Source organism: Aspergillus alliaceus (assembly GCF_009176365.1).
Source record: "Aspergillus alliaceus strain CBS 536.65 unplaced genomic scaffold BDW43scaffold_25, whole genome shotgun sequence".
NCBI classification, from domain to species: Eukaryota; Fungi; Ascomycota; class Eurotiomycetes; order Eurotiales; family Aspergillaceae; genus Aspergillus; species Aspergillus alliaceus.
In genome coordinates this window covers 335,335-357,798 of record NW_022474708.1, presented here as the reverse complement: position 1 = coordinate 357,798, position 22,464 = coordinate 335,335, and the positions used below count along the sequence as shown (strand labels likewise).

Sequence of the window (22,464 nt, the reverse complement as noted above, 5' to 3'; positions counted from 1 at the left end):
CAAGTGCAATGATTTTCTGTCATATGCCGACATTTGTTGCACCCCTCTCAAGCACTTGGGCACATTCTACAGACTACCTGAAAGGGGGTAACCTGTTCAGACTACGGAAATACCTCTACGGCCTTCCGCGTGATACGATAGCCTCCTGTATGATTACCCGTTTCAGGTGTACCTGTACTATGCAATACCCCCCCACGAAACCCAGTAAACCTAAAAAAATATCTGCGGATTTATGTTACCCGGTATATTTGCAGTTTATCGTGGAAACCACACATTCCTCTAGATGCCAAATCTAGTACTCTGTAATAACAGGTCATACGATTTAACCGGATATTCAGTAGCCAGGGCTTCATTCAGCCGTAGCCTATTAGGAAAGGACGAGCAGAGCTCAGAATTTCCGCTTCTTTCTAACTGGGGCTTTGCTCTTCGCCTCAAGCTGCCTCTTCAAGTCTTCACGCTTCCTATCGGCTCTTTCCTGATCCGTTTCCTCTCTCTTCGGCTGTTCAGGCAACTTTGGCTCTCTAGATTCGGGTAATGGAGGCATCATTGGTTTAGAGCTGTGTTTTAGTGTTTCTTCAGACAATCCGGCACTGCTCTCCTCCGACCGATGCACTGGAGTACAACCTACATCGTATTTGGAGGTTTTACCTCCAATAACACCAAGTTTGCCAGCTCTCTTTGTTCTTATCTCCGGTGAAGGCGATGCTTGAGGAGATGGCCGGTCTTTTTCTGTTTGTACACTTGGTGACTTTACTTTTGGCAAGGATGTAGACTCGCCAAACGTAGCTTGCCTTTCTTTCTTCTTACCACCAATGATTCCTAAACCTCGTGGTTTGCTCTGTACATTCTCTGATGCCCTTTGCTTAGCTTTCACTGGTAGGAGTAATGCCAAAGCCGAACTTTCATGTTCCGAACCCGAATCTGTCTCGTCGTCGGCCGTGGGTTGTGTGCGCATAGAGGGAGATAGGGGTGAAGATTGCAGCTCCTTGGTTGGTTTTTTCCCGCCGATAATCCCAAGGCCTTTAGACGGCTTTGTAGGGCTTTTCTGCTTCGACGGAAGTGGAGATTTGCTCGTAGAACTTCGCTCTATTTCTTCATTCCCCTCGGAGCTGGAGGGGCTTTCCTCGGTGCCTTTCGGTTGCTTCAATCTTGGGGGCGTTTCCTGTCGCTAAAGACGAAGTTAACTACGGCATTTGTATTTGAGAATTGCACTTACTTCAAATCCATCATCTTCCGTTTCTGCAGCCGTATCAGTATCGGCTTCCAGCGAGATATTGGATGGCTCGCGTCCTCTCTTCGGTTCACTTTCCTCCCGTGTAGGACCCGTAGTGGACTTGGTTGCTATAACTTTCTCCCACCATTGGTCAGGTGGCGGAATGAGAGCTCCCGACCGATTCGTGCTCTTAGAGCTAGAAGTCTCTTCTAGAATATTGGCAGCAACGCCTATACCAGCAGACGGCGCGTTGAGCTCCTTGAGCCAAGCATTTTCATCGAAAGGTGCAATGCCTTTAATATGTTTGGCTGCTTGCTCCAGGGTTGCGCCCTTTGGACCGGTCCGTAAGCCAGAGATACCGGGGAATATAGTACTCAAATCAATGCCCACATCTTCGATCTTATCAAAGAGCTTTCCGAGAATCCAGTCTTTCTTATGCAGCTGGTCAATAAGAGATCGTTGGCACAACTCCCAGTCAGCTTCTGCCTGTATGAGGGGAAGGAGCAATTGCTTGGTGGCAGCAGAGTGAGGTTCTTTTAAGAGACGTGCATTCCATTTCAAAGGTTGGAGTGGAGCCGGCAATTTTGTCAATAAAATCAGTTCTAACGAGTCTCCTCTCGAACCTGAACCCAAGTTTGCCGTGGTTCCTGACTGACCACGCAAAGCATCTCCAATCTTCTGCAGTAGGACTTTAAATTGCTCGGTGTCCTCGCTCGGATCGATTGGGGTGTTTTGCTCATCAGCTCTTCTCAGGATGTCTTGGCGGGTTAGATGTTCAGACCAGATGTTGGTAAGATCAGTGATGTACAGCCCATAGCCATTTGACGTTGAGGTATACCTGAAAAGGAGTGGGGGTATATTCTCTTGATTTGAAAGGTTTAATCTCTTCCATTTTAAGGACATTTTCTAAACATTAATCTATTTGTTTGCGAATTCTACCGGAAGGACCTAGAGAGGTTAAAGTATATATATCTATATATCTACGCAAACAAGCACAAGGCGGCAACGCTTATCAGGCGGAATTTCTGCCGTGCCGCTCCACCTGATTCTTGGCACATGGATACTCCAAGAAAAAGAATTCACCTCAAAGTCTCACCCTTTAATCGACAATCGGGTTCACCGCTTGTACAGTCTTACCTATTTGTGTCGCTTTTTACTCTATCTTTACTGTCCTTTATAGAGGTACCAGTAATGTCGTCGCGTCTTCCAGACAGAACAGGTTCAACGAAGCGAAGCCGATCTGGATCTCCATCGCGTCAACCCCAGAAGCTCCCCCGCAGGCATGATGGGAGGGACTACCAGGACGATGCGAGAGGCCGACCGTCACAGTCGAGAAATATGAGGGACCAGATGCGTTTGAATCAATTACAAGAAGACGAGCAAGTGCGTGAATGGGTGGCGCAGGAGGACATTTTCGTGCTTAAACAGGCCAAAAAGAAGGCGGAGATCCGTGTCAAAGAGGGCCGGGCGAAGCCTATCGATTGGCTTACTGTTACCCTACGATTTATCGACCCTACGAGGAACCCTCTTGATGATGAGATTGCCGACTCAGACTTGGATATTGTGGATCCAGATGGCGTTTTCGAAGGACTGTCCCAGAGTCAATTGTTTGACTTGGAGAAGGATATTGATACGTTCCTAGGCTTGGAGGCGAATTCACAAAATAGAGATTTTTGGAAGGTACGTTCCGTTGTTACTGGGCATATACGGAGCAAGGCTGAGGGTTTTGTATAGACTATGAGGATTATCTGTCGCGAGCGTCAGAAAACCACTGCCCCCGAAGGACGTGCGCTCAGTTCTGTTGCTGCGGATATCAATAGACTTTTGAGCCCTAAATCATACGAACAACTTCAAACCCTTGAAGCACAGGTCAAGAAGAAGCTAAATTCTAATGAACCGATTGACACCGACTACTGGGAAGAGCTACTGCGAAGCCTTACCGTCTGGAAAGCTCGCGCTAAAGTGAAGAGAGTCTTTGAGGCCGTCATAGACGAACGTATTCGAGGGTTACGCCAACAACAGCGTGAAGAGGCAGAGTCAGTTCAAGCAAAACTTGCACCTCTAGCGCCTGTAATCCAGCCGTCTATTGCGGATCCACAAACTAGGTTGGATGAAGTATTCTGCGGCCTTGACCCGGACCCACTACTTCAGATTCGCCCAGAAGATAAAGTTCTGGAAATAGTGGATGAAACGAGCTTTCTGGATCAGGTGGTAGGTCACACCGGTTTCTAGACGTTATTCACCCTGCGCTAATGATATTTGTAGGCTCGCGAACGTAAAAAGGTCCTCAAGATGGGCTTTGTGCCACTTCGCCAGAGGCAAGCAGAGAAGTCTTCGGCTATTGCAGTGAATCAAACACCGAATATACCTGTTTCCACCGGCTCGGCTCGTTTCTCAGCCATACCTAACGAAGATTTCTCGCAAGCAACAAAGGCACTCTATGAAAGAGAGCTTGCGAAAGGCGTCAGTGAGAATGAAGAGATCTTTGCAGCCGAAGAAGCTGTAAGCACAAGCTCCCGCCCTCAGTGGGCGAATAAGTACCGGCCGCGCAAGCCACGATATTTCAATCGGGTACAAATGGGTTACGAGTGGAATAAATATAATCAGACCCATTATGACCATGATAATCCACCACCCAAGGTCGTACAAGGCTACAAGTTCAATATCTTTTATCCCGATCTCATCGATAAGGCGAAAGCGCCGACGTACCGTATTGAGCGTGAGCACGGAAGGAAGCGTGGCCAGTCATTTGCGGCAGCCGGTGAAGAAGACACTTGTCTCATTCGATTCATGGCGGGACCTCCTTACGAAGACATCGCATTTCGAATTGTTGACAAGGAATGGGACTATAGCGCTAAGAGAGAAAGAGGCTTCAAAAGCACCTTTGATAAGGTAAGTGCGCCGATTGCTCTGGCCCAACTACCTCACCTGCTGATACGACCCAGGGCATCCTACAACTGCATTTCCAATTCAAGAGAGTAAGTCTCTCCTTTCTTTTCAAACAAAGAATGACCGCTCTAATACGTATTATAGATCTATTATCGGAAGTAAAATCCTCAGACAAACCTGTACTCACGTCGACATTACTATATTTATTCCCGCTGATTGGTGTATGGGGCGGATACGGCTACAAATACTAGTATTTTTTTTGTTTTCAGGATTTCCAGTGACTGCCTCCAATCATTCTATTACGGTCATAGCAGAGCAAGGTGCAGATGGCGATCCGATTGGACTGGAGGCGTTAGCCACCGGCTACAGTATTGGACCCAAATCGATCAACAGACGCTAGAACGTATCATACCATTGGGCTCATAGCATTAAGGTACATACTTGAATGATGTTAAAGCTTTTCGACTCACAGATGATAGCTTCCACGTGTGTGCGACAGTGGCCTAATGCCTATTTGCACTACTATCACACTGGTCCTGTTTCTTCCCATCGACCGTCTTCTCCCATCATGATCCTCATGATCTGGTCACGTGACGCATGAGCCTGCTCCCCACACGTATGTACGGCCACCCAGGTCTGGGACACCGTGCTTTCTGGTCGGAATACCCCCAGCGGATTAGAGAAAAATCGCAATGGTGCGGCTTTGGTGCTACCAAGCCACCCGCATATCGTTTCAAGGCTTCCGGCTGGCCGGGGAAAGCGGGAAAAGGTCTGAGTGTTTGCAGGATACATCCCCAGAGAACTGAGGGCTTCGTGGAAGTTGCCAGAACATCCTTTCCAGAAAGGCTTTCTCCTTAACCGGTGGACTATGTGGTGAATGCAAAGAAGGGCCAGGTTTCCTGCAGGTTTCCGATCGACAACCCTCTCAGCCCCTGGTCTGTCAGGCGTTGTAAATCCAGAAGTACGTACATTGCCATTACCTGTAGCACCGAAAGTCAGCCTTTACTAGACTCTGCGAAGCCATTGGCCAAGCAAGTACAATGACTTGTTGTTGCACTGCTTAAGAGAGAACCTTAGAGCGAAGCACCACACGCTACACCACTACTATCCACTGCATACCCCGTGCCGGGGAATCCCTTGGGTTACTTTTCTTTTTCGTTTGAGTTGTTACTGACTCTATCTTTTATTTGTATTATTATTATTATTATTATTATTATTATTATTTATTTTGTTTTTCTTCCAGACCGTCTTTTGTTAGCTGGGCCTAGCGTACACACCGTAGACAGGCCATCAGGCCCGTATGTGTGAGCTGGCATTTCTTCTGGCTTCATGGCTTCAGTTATGTCCTATTCTCAGTGGCTGGTGGCTTTATCTGTTGATTTTTCCCCGTTCTTTTAGTCTCTCCTTATCTTCGCACACATTTCTGGGCTACCTTTCTTTAACCTGTAAACTTCCGTCTTCCTAGCATGGCTTGTACCCGTTAGAAGGTTATAATATCCATAATATTTCCTTCCTTCGTGGACCACTCTCTCAGATGCCAATCTGACCCATCTAGATCCAGCTTGTTGGTTATTGGTATTGGTTTGCTTGCTTGCTTACAAGGCAACATGGATCGTTTCCTTGTCTCTCAGGCCCTATGCGCCGACTCAACTCCTTCACGCCAGGGAACTCCGCTGCAATACATCTTGAAACGCACAGAAACGACTGCTCCTTCCCACACTGTCACTGATGGTGCACCGTTGGGGGCTTTTCGTCACAACCACCCCTGCCTAGCGGTTGAACCTTGGACGAACTCTGGTCTCAGCAGTCCAACTCCGATGTTGCCTTGTCAATATCCATGGGCCATTGAAACCCCAGCCTTCACGCTCCCTTCATCTCACTCGCCTACGCAGTCAATGCCTGATGGGCTTCCACGCTTCTATCTTTCCTACGACCACGACTGGCCATCTTGTTCAATGACACCGGGTTCCACCTCAGGACAACTGAAGCTAGGACTCTTCCGCCCTAACGATAGTAGGACCTCTTCTGAGTGGATGCAGGAATCCGACCAGAGCATTTCGTGTATGTTGGAGCCCGATCGATCCTACATAGCAGCCTCTGAAGCCTTTGGGCCCCATCAACAACCGCCCGAGAATATTACAACAACCTATCCCACTGCAGCCCTAACGCCACCGTCGCCGGCTTTCTCGGCTTCATCGTGCCAGTTGAGCTCTCCTGCAATCAAACTCGAACCTGATCACGTTGATACACGAGTATCCCCAACTGACACGGAGTTGTATGCGGACGCAGACCCTCCCTACTCCGTGCTCATTTATCGAGCCCTTAATTCTGTGCCTAGTAGAAGATTGCCTCTTCAGGGGATTTACAACTGGTTCAAGCAGCATACCAAAAGAGGGAAAGATCGCAATTCTAAGGGGTGGAAAAATAGCATTCGACATAACCTATCTATGAATGCGGTAAGTTTCCTTACTTCACATCAGTTGATGTCTTTGTTTACTAATATGGGAAATCTGCTACAGGGTTTTGAGGCAGTTCGTGTGGAAGAAATACCGGGCAAAAAAGCCAAGAATGTCTGGCGTCTGACTGATGAGGCAGCAAGGAAGGGTATCCAATCCACAACTCGGTATAGAAAGCAGGGGAACTATAAGAAGACGGTGGGCTTGGCCCCACCAGCTCCTCAGCGCCAACGATCCGGAGCGAAGGGAGGAAAAGCTACCAAAGTTACTGCTAAATATCGCGGAATAATGGACCAGGGTGGTTTACGTAAAGAACGGTGCCGCCAACGACTGGCTTCGCAGCGGCGACCGCACAAGATCCTTCACAGCCAACACCACCAGTCTCACGGGACGACGGCTATCGTCTCGCGATATCATACATCAGGTCCAGCAACAGTACTGACTCGCACGCCAGCCGAACCGTTCGATTTGGGCAGTCTTGTTAGTAGCGCTGACCCTCCTTCATGCACCTCTATCTTTTGTGACATGGCGGGACCGGGATCAGAATGTCTAGCGATGGAGACGGGATTTCAGGGCTGGAGTAGTCTCCCCACCCCTTCTCCATGGTTTGTTGACAGGTCCTGATATCTCCACGGAGCTTCAACTTGCCGTCTAGGGGGTGGTGCATCCGGATGGCCATGCTGACTTGCATATCTAATTTATGTGGCTACTAATAGCCTCGTGGTTAGGCCTTCTTGATGCATTTAATTTACCGTATTTCTCTGTTATCACTTTCATATCTTTCTGTTTCCTATTTGAGGGATATAAATGGCCTACTAATTCTTCTCATTGTCTTAATTAGAGCATCAAAGGTGTGGCACTCTTGTATTGGATCGTGATTTTTGTTTAGCATCCATGTCTCTCACTCCCTCACAGAATTTCTTTTTTGCCCGCTGTTCCTCTTTTTGTTCCTAGTAGGTCGTGGTTGTGAGCAGGAGACAGGAAAGCAGTGGAATCATCCATTATCTGGTTGAGCCAGAACTGAGCAAAAAGTCGCCAGCGTGCGGTACAGAATACATTAGAGGCAATGGATTCAAAATAATCTTATTCCAATATTACCACCAATACAACAACGATAACATGTCATTACTAACGTTAGTGGTGTTTCCGAGGAGTTGTCGTAGGAACCAGTATCATCTATACCATGTCTCTATTCTAGGGCAAAATGGTGACACTATTGCATGCATTCAAGAACGTATCCAGACACTTGAAGTGGGTTCTGCATCAATAGACTCTGCATGTGCTTCATGCAGCATATGAATGAATTCATTTGATGAAGATGGATGGCATTGTCCCACTTCATTAATGCGACTCTTTTGGCATCGCATCCTCCCCTCGCCTGGTGCCCAAGGAATCAATCTATCGATTGATAAAAGGGGACTAACCTGAGGTAGTTCAGTGCAATCCAAGGCCAGGCCTTTCTATTCGGCGGAAGAATAAGCCGGGAAAGTGCCGCTCTGACGTACATCTCATTTGTCTTGCGGCAGTGGAGACGAGTCGGCATGGCTATCAGCTCCATGGCTATAGTACCAATTTTATGTCACGTTTTCCGTTTGCGGTGGAAATCGATGATCTCCCTTATATAGATATAGATGATGTCAGGTTATATACCATGTACGTCGATACATATACGTCGGTCAACTTCAAATAGAGGGAGAAAGGAAGTGAGGTCATTAGAGGCAAGGAGAAAGGGCGAAATAAACGAAAAAAAAAAAAAGAAAGAAAGAAAAAGAAAGAAAAAAAAAGGGACAAGGCTACGCATCATTCGGCACGGAAAAAGAAATATGTAAATCAACACTGGCTACCACTTAGCCCTAACTTATTGCATGATTTACTGTAATATCTTTTGTTCACAAAGCAGAGGGTCACTAACCCCACCAGAGCTGTAGCTACTAGGTATCAGAGGGGAGAAAAAGTCCATTAAAAACATGCCCCATTAAATTGTAGTGCTAATCCTGTTAATGATCATGTTAGGAGAAATTAGAAGGTTGTCCCTGGAAAGTGGTCGAGTGGACCCGCCCATTAAATTGGCCCGTCTGCAACTAACAATGTAGTCTCGCTTGGCGTGTTGCAGTGGTTGAAACTTCACAGGTCATGACTGACTCGTAAGGGCATTTTCTCGATGAGCATTAGTCGTCATACTAGTTTATGCATGAGTGACAGCAGTATGAACTAACCCATTAGGGATATACAAAGGTACTTTGTTCATCTTGAATACTTCATGGCACTGATCCGATAACAAGGTGGAAGAGTGAGGGACAGGAAAGGTTATACTGCCTTTAGGTGATGTGATGTAAGAATGTCCTATATCCTGGGTAGTCAGGCAGATGAGGAGACATATCTGATATACACTCCGAGTGGATGGGGGTGGGGGGAAGAAAAGCAACACATCATCAGCTGAACTGAATGTTTTGTACTACCATTGGGATGGGATTGGGTCTTGATGGGTCCCGAGAGGCTCTCCCCCGGCTTGTTGCTGCATCATGTGTACTTGATGTCCCTTTCAGCGAATGAACTACTGCGTAAATGGTATCTTCGAAGTCATTGCTTTTCTCTTCTCTTCTCTTTCTCTTTCTCTTTCTCTTTCTTTTTTGGAGGTCATCCCATCTATGCAGAAACATTGATACTAACGGCATCGTCGTAGGACAGAGTGTCCACATTAGTTCTCTATCGTTCAATAGCTCGGCTAAACTTTGCGCTTCTGCAGCCGGTCACCATCTCCGCCATGCCTATTCATTTAAACCAGAAGTACAATGGATACTTAACTTTTTCGCCTTTGCTTTCCACACGGGCCGTTCCTTTGCGTCCGTTTTGTTAATCTCCGCGTGGACCTGTCTCATTAAATTGCATTGTTAATCTACCTTTGACTGTATCTTCGATTAGAACTAGCTTCTCGAATATATAACTATCTATCCACATGTATATATATAGATAATATTCACGTACGAGCACAGTCTTCTTGCTAAACCCTTAATTCTCTTTTTCTTTTGTCCCCCCCTTTTTTTTCCTTTTCCTTTTTCTCAGAAAAAAAAATTTAGAAAGAAGCCCAAAACAGGGGAGATTACATGCAAAACGAACGAAGTACAGCGCAATGGATCAATATCTTTTCTGGGTGCAGTAGTTCGTTCCATATAAAATATCCATGTTGACATACTGCACACCACTAACACTACAGATTTGGCATCAGAACCAACCTTGTTCCAAGACACACGATAATCTCCCGGGAGTCTAACTGAACTGTCGTTTCGATCAGTCAATTTTTCAGACGTGTTACTATTTTCGTCGTCTTTGGATCGTGCCATTCTCTATTGCCAATCGTTGCCTTCTTGTTGTCTTCTCCATTTACTCAACTTCAGACAATAGCGCGCTTCATAATACAGTTCACAATATTCATGAAGACCCTTCAATCTAGGGTTGGGTATCGTCACAGAGGCGGTTACACACCGACTGATCTAGCTGGCTATCTTTTCCCTCCATTCCCCCCTCCTCTTTTTTTTTTTTTTCTTTTCTTTTTTTACCCTACTTGTCTATGGATTTTTGACTGGATGATTGATCCCTCTGAAAGGAATAGAATGGGGAAAATGAAAAAAAGAAAAAGCTCTAGCAGTAAAGTCCTCACCGCTCCCCAAGGATGACTACCGAATCATGCATCCAGATTATTACACTATCAACTCTCCTTCCTCTTCTGTCTTGGTGTCCTGTCCTTTCTTTTCTTTTCTTTTTTTTCCCCTCTAAGTCTTCTCCGGATACGGATACTATCGGGCGGATAGGTGTGTGTTGAAACGAAAGGGTTGTCCCTGGGCCAGGCTTAAGCTCTGATAGGATCTCTAGCCGGAGTGAGATCTCCTGTACTAGTCAGCGATCAATCCACCAAGAAATGGACGGAGATATCCTCACCTGTCAGACTTCAGCTGCATGCCATCTGGGTGCACAGGCCAGAGCAAGCAACTTCTCTCTTCTCTTTCATCTATCGACCCGGAAAAAAGAATCATCTCTTCTCATCTAGGTAAAACTGATAGATACCTAACCAAGACAACACATCCTGAGAAAAGAAATGAGTGGGAAATGAAAAGCGAGAAGGGAGAGGGGAAGTCTCAATCAACAGAACAACTTGTGCAAAGCACAGATCTCTGTCACTGCTGCGATCAGCCTTTCCAACGGTTCCACCACCTACACCATATACATAGAGTTTAACTATTGACTGCATGGTTACCCGCAGGCATAGCCAGGAGTCCACACGTTCGGTCCCGACGTATGACGATCACGGTCGTACTATTGTGCATGATGCCATCCACAACCTGTCCAAGGCCCTGTTCACACACGTTCAGCCCCAGTTGGAAGTGGTTATCCACACGGGGGTTCTCGGAATATGGCTAGCACAGTGGGTCTTATTGCTATCAGTCAGCATCTTGTGTATGTACAGGCATGGGTATGGAGAAATAGACAAGTTCGAGCACCGCTAGTCCCAGGTGTTGCCTATTTTGTTTAGTTCATACCACCTCTTTCATCGGCTCGGTTTGGATTGCAATGATTTCCTGCATGTTGGGTCTAGCTCTGACTTACCCCGTTCGTGTCGTCGTTGCATTGCTCTTTCTTTTCTCCATAATGATCCTTCCGAGACTTGGCGCTAATCGTTATAGGGGGTGGGGGAATGCCCTGGTTTGCTTCGTCGTTGTTCGGTCGAGAAGGGGATTCAACCGGTGTGCGAAAGCTACATGTGCTGTGCTGGGGCGCTTGTCGATCTTGAGGTAGATGCAAGGACTTAGCATGAGGCTGTATGGCACTGGTGCAGTGTCAGGGCCGTTTTTGACGTATAGTTTCGTACTTTTCTTTCCACTGCAGAGTAGAGGCGAGAAACAAACTCCTAATTCATACCCGGGCTTCACCTTGGCCTTTTCATTTGTCTGATTAAACGGTGAAGTTGCTCGTGGATCTACGATGTAGGGCTGGAGCCTAAGTGTCCAAGGAATTTGGACGGCGGTTCCTAGACTACATGAGATGCACGCTTGATCTGCCCATACTCTCCATAGTAATGGGCTCCTATTGCGTTGCATCTAGTATCGCGGAATAGTTGGAGAACTGAGTCTTGAATAAAATTCCATAATCACGACATTTCGTGTAGCCTTCGTGTTCGTTAATCTAATGGAACCGTACCCAGCCAATTTTATTTTCCATATTCGCTCCTACTAAAGAAAAATACTGAGCATATTATGCACCCATTTAACGCTTGCCAGCGGCCTTCTCCTGAGACTCCTTGAGAACCTTCTTGACGATCTTCTGCTCCTCAATCAAGAAAGCACGGACGATACGGTCCTTGACACAGCCGGCGCAGCGGGAACCACCGTACGCGCGGGTGACGGTCTTCTTAGGGCGAGAGATCTGAGAGTACTCGCGGGGGCGAAGGGCGGGGACCTAGTGGATAGAGATCAGTCGCTGTTTCTCCTTTCAGTAGGCGATGCGCGGTGTCGCTGAAACGAAATCGTGCATCTCAATCCACTCCTCTTTAGCTGGCCCCGAGAGACGCATCCTTCCACCAACTTGGATCGATCGCAAGATTCGCACATAACCATTCGCACAACAACTAGGAACCATCGGGAGTACTCACACCAGGGAGCTTGATGCCACAGTCACCGCACTTGGGGGCAGTGCCCTTCTTCTTGATGTGGAGGTACCGGAGCTCACCGCCGGGGGTCTTGACGACACGGACCTTGTTGGACCGCGAGTTGTACCTGTAGACGAAATCCTATCAATATCCTGTTCGTAAAATCCAGAAAACGGAAGAAACCCTTGTTGTGCTTGATATTGGTCTGGGTGCTGTCGTATCGAGCGCAATAAGGGAATGGAAGTGGGAAGGGAAAATTTAAACGTACGGGTTCCGGCGGCGCTATTCGAAGGAAAAAGTCATAATTAGCATTTCGTTATTCCCTTTGAAATTTCCTGTATGAAAATAACTCACGTATTGGAGTCTCTGGTTCGCCATTTTGATTGTCCTTGAACCTCTGTATGGGTGGTCAAGAAGTTGGCGGCGGCGTCGTCGGTTGTCGTCGTTAAGCTCTCAGAATTCTTGCAAGTCACCTGGATTTGTGTGGGTTTCACTCGGAACCCTGGAGTCACGCTAGCGCCAATTTGGCGAGCTGGCGCTAACCCCGATCTAGATTAGTACCGGTCCGAGCAGAGCCGCCACCTCTTCTCAAGCTTGCCATCAGGAAAGGAGCAAGAAGAGCGCCTTTCATCACCTGTTGTGAGAAGGGGATCGTCCAGGAGTTGTTTTCTTCTTCGGGGTTACGGTTTCACTCCTCGGCGCCAATATTTAGAGTTTAATACCACTCCCCGACCGCTTTTGTTGATGATTCGCGGTTGTTAATGACATTTTTTTATTTCAACGTGACGCGACTTGCCCGAGCATCAACTTCAAGTCGAAAGAGCAAGGGTTTTTATTAGCCTCCATCTCCACAATGTCATCACTACCCCCTCCTCCACCTCCAGGATGGGGTGCATCGGCACCGCCGTCGATGCCTCTGGCTCCGCCGCCGCCGGGATATCAGCCACCAGCTGATCCGACCGTCGCAAAATTCGCTCAGAAGAAGAACGACTGGTTACGGACGCAACGAAATCGATTTGGAGAGAAGAGAAAGGGTGGCTTCGTCGAAACACAGAAGGCGGACATGCCGCCGGAGCATTTACGAAAGATTGTGCGGGATATCGGCGACGTATCACAGAAGAAGTTCAGCAACGAAAAGCGTAGCTATCTCGGCGCACTTAAATTCATGCCTCATGCGGTTTTGAAGCTACTGGAAAACATGCCTATGCCTTGGGAGTCTGCTAGGGAAGTGAAGGTGCTATACCATGTCAACGGCTGTCTCACGATAGTCAATGAGACTCCCAGAGTTATCGAACCCATCTTCCACGCTCAGTGGGCGACAATGTGGGTTTGTATGCGCAGAGAAAAGAGTGACCGCAGACACTTCAAGAGAATGCGCTTTCCTCCCTTCGATGATGAAGAACCACCATTGTCCTGGTCGGAGAATATCGAGGACGTTGAGCCTTTGGAGCCGATTCAGATGGAACTCGACGAGAATGAGGACTCCCCTGTCTACGAATGGCTCTATGATCACCGACCTCTCCTTGATACCCCTCACGTTAATGGTCCTAGCTATAAGAAGTGGAACTTAACACTCCCGCAGATGGCAACACTTTATCGTTTAAGTCATCAGCTACTTAGCGACGTGGTAGACGAGAACTATTTCCACATGTTCGATTTGAATAGTTTCTTTACAGCGAAGGCCCTGAATGTTGCTATCCCCGGTGGTCCGCGCTTCGAACCTTTATACAAGGACATTGACCCCAATGACGAAGACTTCAGCGAGTTCAACGCCATCGACCGTATTATTTTCCGCGCGCCCATTCGCACGGAATACAGAGTCGCTTATCCTTTTCTGTACAATACTTTACCGAGAAGCGTGAAAGTTTCTTGGTATTCTCATCCTCAAGTTGTCTACGTTCGGACCGACGACCCTAACCTTCCCGCTTTCTACTTCGACCCCGTAATTAACCCAATCTCATCTCGTTCCGTCGCGCCGAAGAACATTACCGTAAGCCATGAAGATGAGCTTTTCGGACCTGGAAACAATGAAGACGAGTTTGAGCTTCCCGGAGAAGTCGAGCCTTTCTTCGCTGATGAGGAGCTATACACCTCCGAAACTGCCTCTGCTATTGCGCTCTGGTGGGCTCCTCACCCGTTCAACAAGCGCTCTGGAAAGATGGTGCGTGCACAGGATGTGCCATTGGTGAAGCAATGGTACATGGAACACTGCCCCCAGGGCCAGCCCGTTAAAGTCCGCGTGTCTTACCAGAAGCTTTTGAAAACCTATGTTCTTAACGAGCTTCATAAGAAGACGCCTAAGGCTCAGAACAAGCAGAATCTGTTGAGAACTCTGAAATCGACCAAGTTCTTCCAGCAGACAACCATCGACTGGGTTGAGGCTGGTTTGCAAGTCTGTCGTCAGGGTTTCAACATGCTCAACTTGTTGATTCATCGCAAAAACTTGACATACTTGCATCTGGACTACAACTTTAACTTGAAGCCGGTCAAGACTCTGACCACGAAGGAGCGAAAGAAGTCTCGTTTCGGAAATGCTTTCCACCTGATGAGAGAAATTCTGCGTCTTACCAAGCTGATTGTGGATGCGCAGGTTCAATACCGTCTGGGCAACATTGATGCTTTCCAACTAGCTGATGGTATTCTTTATGCTTTCAACCACGTTGGACAGCTGACAGGTATGTACCGTTATAAGTACAAGTTGATGCATCAGATTCGTTCCTGTAAAGATCTGAAGCATTTGATCTATTACCGATTCAACTCTGGGCCGGTCGGTAAGGGTCCTGGATGCGGCTTCTGGGCGCCGGCATGGCGTGTGTGGCTCTTCTTTATGCGTGGTATCATCCCTCTCCTTGAGAGATGGCTTGGGAACTTGCTGTCTCGTCAATTCGAGGGCCGCCACAGCAAGGGTGTCGCGAAGACAGTCACCAAGCAGCGTGTGGAGTCCCATTTCGATCTTGAACTTCGTGCTTCTGTTATGGCCGATTTGATGGACATGATGCCAGAAGGCATCAAGCAGAACAAAATCAATACCGTCCTTCAACATCTCTCGGAGGCTTGGAGATGCTGGAAGAGTAACATTCCGTGGAAGGTTCCTGGATTACCCGCTCCTATCGAAAACATCATCCTCCGTTATGTTAAGAGCAAGGCCGACTGGTGGATTTCTGTGGCGCATTACAACCGTGAACGAATTCGCCGAGGTGCTACGGTAGACAAGACCGTTGCCAAGAAGAATCTTGGCCGACTCACTCGGCTTTGGCTCAAGGCGGAGCAGGAGAGGCAACACAACTATCTGAAGGATGGTCCTTACGTGTCGTCCGAAGAAGCTGTAGCTATCTACACTACTATGGTACATTGGCTTGAGTCCCGCAAGTTTTCTCCAATCCCCTTCCCTAGTGTCTCATACAAGCACGATACCAAGATCTTGATCCTTGCTCTGGAACGCTTGCGTGAAGCGTACTCTGTTAAAGGCAGACTCAATCAGAGCCAGCGTGAGGAGCTTGCTCTTATTGAACAGGCCTACGATTCTCCTGGAACGACACTGGCTAGAATCAAGAGATTCCTCTTGACACAGAGAGCGTTCAAAGAAGTCGGGATTGATATGAATGATAACTATAGCCATATCAATCCCGTGTATGACGTCGAGCCCATTGAGAAGATCACTGATGCTTATCTAGACCAGTATCTCTGGTACCAGGCGGAACAGCGCCACCTCTTCCCTTCTTGGATCAAGCCCTCTGATTCTGAAGTTCCTCCTCTGCTGACGTACAAGTGGGCACAAGGCATCAATAACTTATCCAATGTTTGGGAGACTGCTGATGGTGAGACGAACGTCATGATCGAGACGGAGCTATCTAAGGTTTACGAGAAGATTGATCTCACGTTATTGAACCGACTACTGCGCTTGGTCATGGATCATAACTTGGCTGACTACATCACCTCCAAAAATAACGTGCAACTCAGTTATAAGGACATGAACCACACGAACAGCTACGGTTTGATTCGGGGCTTGCAATTTTCCGGCTTCGTCTTCCAGTTCTATGGCTTGATGATTGATCTGCTGCTCCTTGGACTTCAGAGAGCTAGTGAAATGGCTGGCCCCCCTCAGAGTCCTAATGACTTCCTGCAGTTTAGGGACCGCGCCACTGAAACCAGACACCCTATCCGTTTGTACACCCGCTATGTCGACAAGATATGGGTATTCTTCAGGTTTTCTGCAGACGAGTCTAGGGACCTGATACAACGCTTTTTAACGGAAAATCCAGATCCCAATTTCGAAAACGTCATTGGATATAAGAATAAGAAGTGTTGGCCGCGTGATTGCCGGATGCGTTTGATGCGGCATGATGTCAACTTGGGTCGCGCTGTATTCTGGGATTTGAAGAACCGTATGCCGAGATCCATCACGACGATCGAATGGGATGATACTTTTGCTAGCGTTTACAGCAAGGATAATCCTAACCTTCTGTTCTCCATGTCTGGCTTTGAGGTTCGCATTCTTCCGAAGATCCGCAATCAAAATGAAGAGTTCTCCGTGAAGGATAGTGTCTGGTCTCTGGTCGACAACACGACTAAGGAACGCACGGCTCACGCCTTCCTTCAGGTCACAGAGGAAGACATTCAGAAGTTTAACAACAGAATCCGGCAGATTCTCATGTCTTCCGGTTCCACAACGTTCACCAAGATCGCGAACAAGTGGAACACCGCATTGATTGCTCTCTTCACATATTACCGTGAAGCCGCTGTCTCGACTGTCAACCTTTTGGACACGATCGTCAAGTGCGAGACCAAGATTCAGACCCGTGTCAAGATTGGGCTGAACTCCAAGATGCCGTCTCGTTTCCCTCCGGCTGTTTTCTACACCCCGAAAGAACTGGGAGGTCTTGGTATGATCTCTGGATCCCACATCCTCATCCCTGCTAGCGACAAGCGGTGGTCGAAGCAAACTGATACGGGCATTACTCACTTCCGAGCTGGTATGTCCCACGACGAGGAGACTTTGATCCCGAACATCTTCAGATACATCATTCCTTGGGAAGCCGAGTTCATCGACTCCCAGAGAGTGTGGATGGAATATTCTCAGAAGCGACAGGAGGCCCAACAACAAAACCGCCGTTTGACGCTCGAAGATCTGGAAGACAGCTGGGACCGTGGTCTTCCCCGTATCAACACCCTCTTCCAGAAAGATCGCAGTACTCTCAGCTTTGATAAGGGATTTCGTCTTAGGGCAGAGTTCAAACAGTACCAGCTGATGAAGAGCAACCCATTCTGGTGGACAAGCCAGCGTCACGATGGTAAACTGTGGAACCTGAACGCCTACCGCACTGACGTCATCCAGGCTCTTGGTGGTGTCGAAACGATTTTGGAACACACTCTTTTCAAGGCCACGGCTTTCCCATCGTGGGAGGGTCTGTTCTGGGAACGTGCTTGTCTTGCCAAGGGAACCCGGCTGTTACGATATGATGGCAGTGAAGTCGAAGTCCAGGATGTTAAAGAAGGAGACCTCCTTCTTGGTCCTGATGGTGGTCCTCGGCGTGCATTCAACATAGTGAATGGTAGTGACCGTCTCTATCGTATTAAGATCGGTGGGGACAACGAGGATCTCGTTGTTACGACGAACCATATCCTAGTGTTCCACCGGGAGAGGGGAGCTAGACTCGATAGTGATGATGATGATAAACTGCCCGAACTTTCGGCGGCAGAACGATACGATACTGTAGAGATGACTGCCGCTGAATTTGCTTGCCTTAGCCCCGAGGAACGGGGCCACTATCGCGCCTTCAGAAGTCCTGACCTCAAAGGCGTCGAACGCTCCATCCCTCAACAACATAGCTTCATAATCCAGGATATTAGCCTCGAAAGTGAAGCTACGGAGTGGGCCGGTTTCCGAGTTGATAGAGATCAGCTTTACTTACGACACGACTACCTTGTTCTGCACAACAGTGGATTCGAAGAGAGCATGAAGTTCAAGAAACTTACCAATGCTCAAAGATCCGGTTTGAATCAGATCCCTAACCGTCGGTTCACCCTGTGGTGGTCTCCAACCATCAACCGTGCCAACGTCTATGTTGGTTTCCAAGTCCAACTCGATCTTACTGGTATCTTCTTGCACGGAAAGATCCCAACCCTCAAGATCTCCTTGATTCAGATCTTCCGGGCCCATTTGTGGCAGAAGATTCACGAGTCCGTTGTTATGGATTTGTGTCAAGTCTTCGATCAGGAGCTTGACCAGCTGGGCATTGAGGCCGTCCAGAAGGAGACTATTCATCCACGTAAATCGTATAAGATGAATAGTTCATGCGCAGACATTTTACTCTTCGCGACGAATAAATGGAACGTTACCCGGCCCTCCTTGCTGTTTGATACCAAGGATGTTTACGAACCTACCACTACGAACAAGTTCTGGCTTGACGTGCAGCTGAGATACGGTGACTACGATTCTCACGATATCGAGAGATATGTTCGTGCGAAGTATCTGGACTATACGACCGACAGCATGAGCATTTATCCTTCTGCTACCGGTTTGATGATCGGAATTGATCTCGCGTACAACCTATATTCGGCATATGGACAATACTTCCCTGGTCTCAAGACTTTGATCCAGCAAGCTATGGCTAAGGTCATGAAGGCCAACCCCGCCTTGTATGTGCTGAGGGAGCGTATCAGGAAGGGTCTGCAACTGTATGCTTCTGAGAGCAACCAAGAGTTCCTTAACTCGCAGAACTACTCGGAGCTCTTCAGTCCCCAAATTCAGCTCTTCATTGATGATACTAATGTGTACCGTGTCACCATCCACAAGACTTTTGAAGGCAATCTGACAACCAAGCCAATTAACGGTGCCATTTTCATCTTCAACCCCAGAACTGGACAGCTCTTCCTTAAGATTATCCACACAAGCGTTTGGGCGGGACAGAAGCGTCTGGGTCAATTGGCTAAGTGGAAGACTGCGGAAGAAGTGGCGGCCCTCATTCGATCCTTGCCCGTTGAAGAACAGCCGAAACAGCTTATTGTCACTCGGAAGGGTCTTTTGGACCCACTTGAGGTCCACCTTCTTGACTTCCCTAACATTTCGATCCGTGCTTCTGAGCTCCAGCTGCCATTCCAGGCCGCCATGAAGGTGGAGAAGCTGGCTGACATGATTCTTCGGGCGACAGAGCCTCAGATGGTTCTCTTCAACCTTTACGATGAATGGCTGAAGTCCATCTCACCTTATACCGCCTTCTCCCGACTCATTCTCATCCTCCGTGCGCTTCATGTCAACATTGACAAGGCTAAGATCATCCTGAGACCCGATAAGACTGTTATTACCCAGGAGCACCACATTTGGCCCTCGCTATCTGATGAGGATTGGATCAAGGTCGAGGTGCAGCTGCGTGATCTGATTCTTAATGACTATGGAAAGAAGAACAATGTCAACGTTCAGAGCTTGACCAGCAGCGAAGTCAGGGATATAATCCTCGGTATGGAGATCAGTGCGCCTTCGTTGCAGCGACAGCAGGCGGCCGAGATTGAGAAGCAGCAGGAAGAGCAGAAGCAGCTTACCGCTGTCACAACGAAGACCCAGAACGTCCGTGGCGAAGAGATCATCGTGACCACCACCTCACAGTACGAGCAGCAGTCTTTCGCGTCCAAGACTGAATGGCGCACCCGGGCTATTGCGACATCCAACTTGCGGACTAGGGCGAACAACATCTACATCTCTTCGGACGACATTCGTGATGAAGGGTACACTTATATCATGCCCAAGAACGTCCTCAAGCGATTCATCACCATCGCGGATCTTCGTGTCCAAGTTGCCGGTTACCTCTATGGTAGCTCGCCGCCCGACAACGACCAAGTAAAGGAGATTCGCACAATCGTCATGATCCCGCAGGTCGGAAATACTCGGGAGGTCCAGCTGCCGCACAAGTTACCCCAGCACGACTATCTGAATAACCTCGAGCCCCTGGGCGTTATCCATACCATCTCTGGTAACGAGCCGCCCTACATGACGGCAATGGATGTCACACAACACGCCCGACTGATGAATGAGCATTCCAGCTGGGATAAGAAGACGGTGACCATGACCGTTTCATTCACCCCGGGGTCCGTGTCACTCGCTGCTTGGGGCCTCACACCACAAGGGTACAAGTGGGGTGCCGAGAACAGGGATACGACGTCGGACCAACCGCAGGGCTTCTCGACCAGCATGGGTGAGAAGTGCCAGCTGTTACTCAGTGACAAGATTCGCGGTTACTTCCTGGTTCCCGAGGATAACGTCTGGAACTATAGTTTCATGGGCAGCTCCTTCGGCAGTGTCGAGAAGCGGCCAGTCTATGTGAAGATCGACACGCCCCTGAGGTTTTATGACGATCAACACCGGCCACTGCATTTCCAAAACTTTGCAGAACTGGAGGATATTTGGGTTGATCGATCTGATAACTTTGCATGATCTGCGACAGTCTTTCAGAAGGCGTTGGAAACGTTATGTATGATTGAATTTTCTTTTCTTTTGTTGTTTTACTCATTATTCATTACTGAAGTCTATTCCTCATCTGGTTTCCTCCTCCCCCTTTTTCTATTTGTGCTATAGTGTTTTTAACTTATTCCTCTTATTTTTGTTTTTTCATGATGGCGATGTTTCTTTTTATTTTTTAATCGATGTCCCAAGAGGGAAAATAAAAAGCGAGGGATGCATATGGTTTAAGTTACACACAATCATGCAACAGTATGGAGACAACATTGGCAGGTTTCATTTGCATGTACAGTAAAAAGGGACTCTTGGTTTGAGAGGTTTTAGCAGTTAATAATATATTGATCAGCCGGCATAAAAAGATGTACAATTGAGATTCTAGAGTGGATCGGACCCTTCTTTCCCGTTTCCGCTGTTGCTGATATGAGGAGCAATTGAAAGTGGGTAATTTTCAGGAGAGGGGTACATTAGATGGAATGGGATAAACAACTTTTTTTATTATTTCGGTTAGGCTAAAGAATAATAATAAAAATTAAAATAAAATTAAAATAAAATAAACTAAATAATAATAATATTAATAAGAACTACAAGGGAAAGAAAAAAGCAAAGTGAATCAAATCAGAGAAGGGAAAAGAAAAGGATGATTGTAATCAAACATTCAACAATGAAAAGGAAGAGAATCGATGTATGGGTCCGTTTACGGTTAGTGTCTTGTGACACACTCTCGCTCCAATGGCTGGAGGTGGCTTCAAGCCTCACTTAGAAGAGGCCTCGACAAACATGCCCACATTCACTCTCACTTTCCACACTTATCCTCCTACCTCTTCAGGTTTATTTTTATTTTTATTTTTATATATGTATTCTTTTGGATTTGAATTTTTGTTTTATGTCAGTTCATGTGTAATTTTCTTTTATTTCTTTTACTTTTCTTCCTGTTTGTTTATTTTTATTTTTATTTTTTTATTTTTATTTTATATATATTTATTTATTTTCGGTTCTCTTCACTTTTCTTTTTCTTCCCCCCCTCCTTCCCCTTCTCAACCCTGCTTTTTTTTTTTTTGCTTCACGGCTGTGCTCCGTACGCCACCCTAATTATTGTTTCCGGCTGTATCCGGAACGCCCTAAGAAAAAAGAAAAGAAAAAAGAAGAGCGGAAAAAAAACTTCTCCATAATTTGAAATCTTGGGTCAATTTCATTTTCATTGTTCTGTGTAGGGCAACCGCAGGCCGTGCCAGGTTTGAAGATCGTCTCTTTCAAGGTCTCACCATTGAACCAATGGGTTAACAGCTCAGGACGAAAGTCAAATTACACTCCAGAAAATCACTCGGACCATACTTATAACTTAAAGCTGCGAGATTATACTAGATAACCTCGACGATTGATCCACCCGGGCCTCGAGTCATATGTACCGCGTATCACTCGACGCTAGACCAAGGATGGAGCGTTTCTTACGTATGTTTTTAAGCCCCTACTTTCCGTTTAAGAAATGTCCATAGGAACTTAAACTGATTAGTGACAAGGCGGCGCTGAACAACCCGTTCTTCGCCACACGTTCTCGGGCGCTAGTTAGGCTATTATTTCCGACCGTTTTCCAGCCAGCTACTCCCTGGGGAGGTATGTGATCGCGAAATTTAAGGTTCGATACAGCTCCTTTCATCAAGGGGGTGACCGTTCACAAGCCACTTGTCAGGGCTGTCGGAGATAGAGGTGGGCAGTGAGTTGCTTTGCTATCGGCTCCCGGCCGAAGGAATCCCAGAGGGACAAGGAAAAGAAAACCCGCAATGTTGAAAGCAAAGGTTGGTTGGATCCGAACGTG

At 47.4% G+C, this 22,464-nt stretch overlaps 7 protein-coding genes across 7 annotated transcripts; 5 read left to right on the top strand and 2 right to left on the bottom strand.

Annotated features, from left to right (window-relative positions):
- Window positions 1–173: 173 nt before the first annotated feature.
- Window positions 174–2,301, bottom strand: BDW43DRAFT_100089 (uncharacterized protein). Its single transcript, XM_032037728.1, has 2 exons — window positions 1,217–2,301; window positions 174–1,168 (listed from the first exon to the last, which is right to left on the bottom strand). The coding sequence occupies exons 1-2, from the start codon at window positions 2,114–2,116 to the stop codon at window positions 389–391; spliced, it is 1,680 nt and encodes a 559-aa protein (XP_031899797.1). The 5' UTR covers window positions 2,117–2,301; the 3' UTR covers window positions 174–388.
- A 103-nt stretch (window positions 2,302–2,404) lies between these two features.
- BDW43DRAFT_311694 (splicing factor cactin) lies at window positions 2,405–4,264 on the top strand (the record flags this gene model as incomplete). Its single annotated transcript, XM_032047235.1, has 5 exons — window positions 2,405–2,893; window positions 2,948–3,424; window positions 3,479–4,105; window positions 4,159–4,191; window positions 4,247–4,264. The coding sequence occupies 5 exons, from the start codon at window positions 2,405–2,407 to the stop codon at window positions 4,262–4,264; spliced, it is 1,644 nt and encodes a 547-aa protein (XP_031899796.1).
- A 1,445-nt stretch (window positions 4,265–5,709) lies between these two features.
- BDW43DRAFT_311693 (uncharacterized protein) lies at window positions 5,710–7,182 on the top strand (the record flags this gene model as incomplete). The annotated part of the gene is made up of 2 exons (XM_032047234.1): window positions 5,710–6,558; window positions 6,622–7,182. The coding sequence occupies 2 exons, from the start codon at window positions 5,710–5,712 to the stop codon at window positions 7,180–7,182; spliced, it is 1,410 nt and encodes a 469-aa protein (XP_031899795.1).
- A 2,727-nt stretch (window positions 7,183–9,909) lies between these two features.
- Window positions 9,910–10,372, top strand: BDW43DRAFT_99988 (uncharacterized protein). The gene has a single exon (XM_032050825.1). It carries the CDS (start codon window positions 9,990–9,992, stop codon window positions 10,230–10,232), a length of 243 nt encoding a protein of 80 aa, XP_031899794.1. The 5' UTR covers window positions 9,910–9,989; the 3' UTR covers window positions 10,233–10,372.
- On the top strand, window positions 10,092–11,405 carry BDW43DRAFT_278107 (uncharacterized protein). Its single transcript, XM_032042127.1, has 2 exons — window positions 10,092–10,757; window positions 10,817–11,405. The coding sequence occupies exons 1-2, from the start codon at window positions 10,513–10,515 to the stop codon at window positions 11,058–11,060; spliced, it is 489 nt and encodes a 162-aa protein (XP_031899793.1). The 5' UTR covers window positions 10,092–10,512; the 3' UTR covers window positions 11,061–11,405.
- Window positions 11,406–11,485: 80 nt separating this feature from the next.
- Window positions 11,486–12,687, bottom strand: BDW43DRAFT_278106 (60S ribosomal protein eL34). Its single transcript, XM_032042126.1, has 4 exons — window positions 12,554–12,687; window positions 12,468–12,481; window positions 12,203–12,326; window positions 11,486–12,009 (listed from the first exon to the last, which is right to left on the bottom strand). Exons 1-4 carry the CDS (start codon window positions 12,575–12,577, stop codon window positions 11,818–11,820), a joined length of 354 nt encoding a protein of 117 aa, XP_031899792.1. The 5' UTR covers window positions 12,578–12,687; the 3' UTR covers window positions 11,486–11,817.
- A 132-nt stretch (window positions 12,688–12,819) lies between these two features.
- On the top strand, window positions 12,820–21,145 carry prp8 (U4/U6-U5 snRNP complex subunit PRP8). The gene has a single exon (XM_032042125.1). It carries the CDS (start codon window positions 13,053–13,055, stop codon window positions 20,625–20,627), a length of 7,575 nt encoding a protein of 2,524 aa, XP_031899791.1. The 5' UTR covers window positions 12,820–13,052; the 3' UTR covers window positions 20,628–21,145.
- The last annotated feature ends 1,319 nt before the right edge of the window (window positions 21,146–22,464 follow it).